Here is a 2,825-nt window from a genome sequence, read left to right as displayed (position 1 = left end):
AGAAAAAAGGTGCAACCTTGGGTCAGTACATATACAGTCATTCTCAGTGGGGCAAAAGTTTAAAAGTAAAAAAGAATTAAAGGAGTTAATTGATGTGCACGCACTAGAAACAAGAAGGAATCTATTCTTTAAAAAAAATGACAGTCAAAGGCTTAGGGCACAGTGCAGAGGAGTTGTACCTGTCATCAATAAAGGTCAAGTGGGGACTAAACCTACCACTTCAAAAAGCAAGGGCAAAGAAGTAAAGACACAAAAAGAAACATGTGGTTGGTATATACATGCATCTAGGTCAAATCCCGAATCTGATTGGTTTATAAGGACCTTAAACCAAACTCATACATGCTTACAAACAAGAAAACTCAGAGCTTGTACTGCTTCTTTAATCTGCAAGAAAATCATAGATCAAGTTGAGGCAGATCCGAAGATTCCTTTGAGAGCCATACAAGATCACTTTCAAAAGACCTACCAGGTGGGTATTTCAATGGATAAGGTGTTTAGGGCAAAAGATATGGCAAGAAAGCATGTAACTGGGGACTACACAAAACAATTTGAGTTGTTGAGGGACTATGCTCTTGAACTTCAAGCTACAAACCCAGACACAACAGTCAAAATAGATGTGTGTCCTAATGGCAACCCTGCATCCCCAACAAGGCAGTTTAGAAGGATTTATGTATGCTTGGGTCCACTGAAAAAAGGTTTCAAAGCATGTCTTAGAGACTTAGTAGGTTTGGATGGTGCCTTCATGAAAGGCCCATTCCCTGGTCAGGTTCTTACAGCAGTTGGTCTAGATTCCAACAATGGAATTTATCCCTTAGCCTATGCAATTGTTGAGTCTGAAAACACAGCTAGCTGGAAGTGGTTTTTAGAAAACCTTGGGGATGACTTGGAGCTTGGGAGCAACTCAAACTATACTTTCATAAGTGACAGGCAAAAGGTAAATTAAAACTCATCAATTGATCATTTATATTGTGTTTTTTTACCAAGAAATTAATTCTAATTATTGTATGTTGAGTCATGTAGGGATTACAAATTGCAGTTGATCAATTGTTTCCCAATGCTGAGCATAGGTATTGTATTAGACATATTCATGACAATATGAGAAAGAAGTGGGGGCAAACTGAGTACAGGGACCATTTATGGAGGTGTGCATCAGCAACCACCATTCCTGAGTTTGAACATTTGATGAAAGAGTTTAGTGAGTATGATAAGGAGGCATGTCAATGGTTGAAGCAAATTCCTCCTGTACATTGGGCAAGGAGTCATTTCTCAGGTAATTGTATATGTTTGCATATGGTAAAGATTATGTGTTTCAGTTATTTATCAGCATTAATTGTATGTTATTGTAATGTGCAGGAAGAGCTGTTTCTGATGTGTTGATTTCAAACATGTGTGAAGTGTTTAATGGGAAGATAGAGAAAGGTAGGGACAAACCTGTAATTTCATGTTTAGAGTTCATTAGGGAGTATCTAATGAAGAGGATATGCAATGTCATGAAGGCAATGAAGAAGGCTAAAGGTCCACTAACACCTACAGCAACAGACATCCTAGATGCAAGGAAAAAAGGTGCTTCACAATATATTGCTAGGTGGAATGGGGAAAACAAGTATCAAGTCACTGCAGCATTGCAAGATCAACATGTGGTGGATGTTAGGAACCAAACCTGTACTTGCAGAAAGTGGGAATTAATGGGAATACCTTGCAGGCATGCAATTGCAACTCTGAATGAAATGAGCAAAGACCCTGAGGCTGAGCTTGACATTTACAAGTGGGTACACAAGGTGTATTGGCTAGAGACATGGCAAAAAGCTTATTCATTTAAGGTGGAACCAATTAAAGGGAGACCCATGTGGCCTAAAAGTAATTGTCCAACAAAGCTAATCCCTCCTCCACATCACACTCAGGTGGGAAGGCCTAAGAAAAAAAGAAGACAAAGTGAGGGTGAAAGGTTAAGCAAAAGGCAGAAGGCAAGTGAAGGTGATGGAGTCAATGAGATGCAAGGAGAAAATTCCCAAGGGCCAAGAAATGATGGAGTGCAGAAGCTATCAAGGAAACATGTTAGTGTTACTTGTAGTAAATGCAAGAATAAAGGACACAACTCTAGGACCTGTAAAGGGCAAGGAGGGAATCAATCTAAGAAGTGATTGTGGTTATTTGTTGTGGTGCAATGACTATTTAGTTTCTTGTTGTTAAAAACTGTTTGTTTTTGAAAACTTTAGTTATGGTTTGATGATGTGGTTATGTATGGTGCACAGACACTTGTATGCTTAACTTGGTAATGGTTTTTGGTTCCACTCATGTGGTTAATGGAATGTTCATTTTGGTAAATTTATGACATGTATTTTGGTAATGTACTTTTGTTACATTTTGGTTCTATTTATGTGCTTATATCTGACAACTGATACACATTTTGAACACAACTGATACACATTTTGGAATTCATTACAAACATGATGAAGTCAAATTACAACAAAATTATACCATTTTTACCCTGCATCACTTGATCAACAAAAATCCCCACATTTGCCTAACCCTATCCCTTACATAGACCAAGTACTAAAGATAACAATCACAAACATAAACCAACTTGCACATAAATACATCTTCAGCTTGAAACCTTCATCCTTCAATGCATCACACCTTGCCTCCAACATGTTGTTCCTGCTCAAAAGTCCATTGCACTGTTCCTGTAACATGTTGATACTTCTTACCAGCCCATTACATCTTTCCTCCAATGTATTTATGTTTCTTAGAAGACCAGGTATGATGGTTTTACTCCTAGCACAAATAGGTGGGTCAACCCACCCGATAAACCCACAAACAGAATC

At 38.3% G+C, this 2,825-nt stretch overlaps 1 protein-coding gene across 1 annotated transcript; it reads left to right on the top strand.

Moving 5' to 3' along the window:
* The first annotated feature begins 615 nt into the window (after nt 1-615).
* LOC145031483 (uncharacterized) lies at nt 616-2,347 on the top strand. Its single transcript, XM_078980043.1, has 3 exons — nt 616-934; nt 1,021-1,270; nt 1,354-2,347. The coding sequence occupies exons 1-3, from the start codon at nt 743-745 to the stop codon at nt 2,139-2,141; spliced, it is 1,230 nt and encodes a 409-aa protein (XP_078836169.1). The 5' UTR covers nt 616-742; the 3' UTR covers nt 2,142-2,347.
* The last annotated feature ends 478 nt before the right edge of the window (nt 2,348-2,825 follow it).

This window comes from Lactuca saligna, chromosome 2 (assembly GCF_052625555.1).
Source record: "Lactuca saligna cultivar CGN05327 chromosome 2, ASM5262555v1, whole genome shotgun sequence".
NCBI lineage: Eukaryota > Viridiplantae > Streptophyta > Magnoliopsida > Asterales > Asteraceae > Lactuca > Lactuca saligna.
Note: the sequence above shows the minus strand (reverse complement) of the source record. Positions and strands in the feature narration are given on the sequence as shown.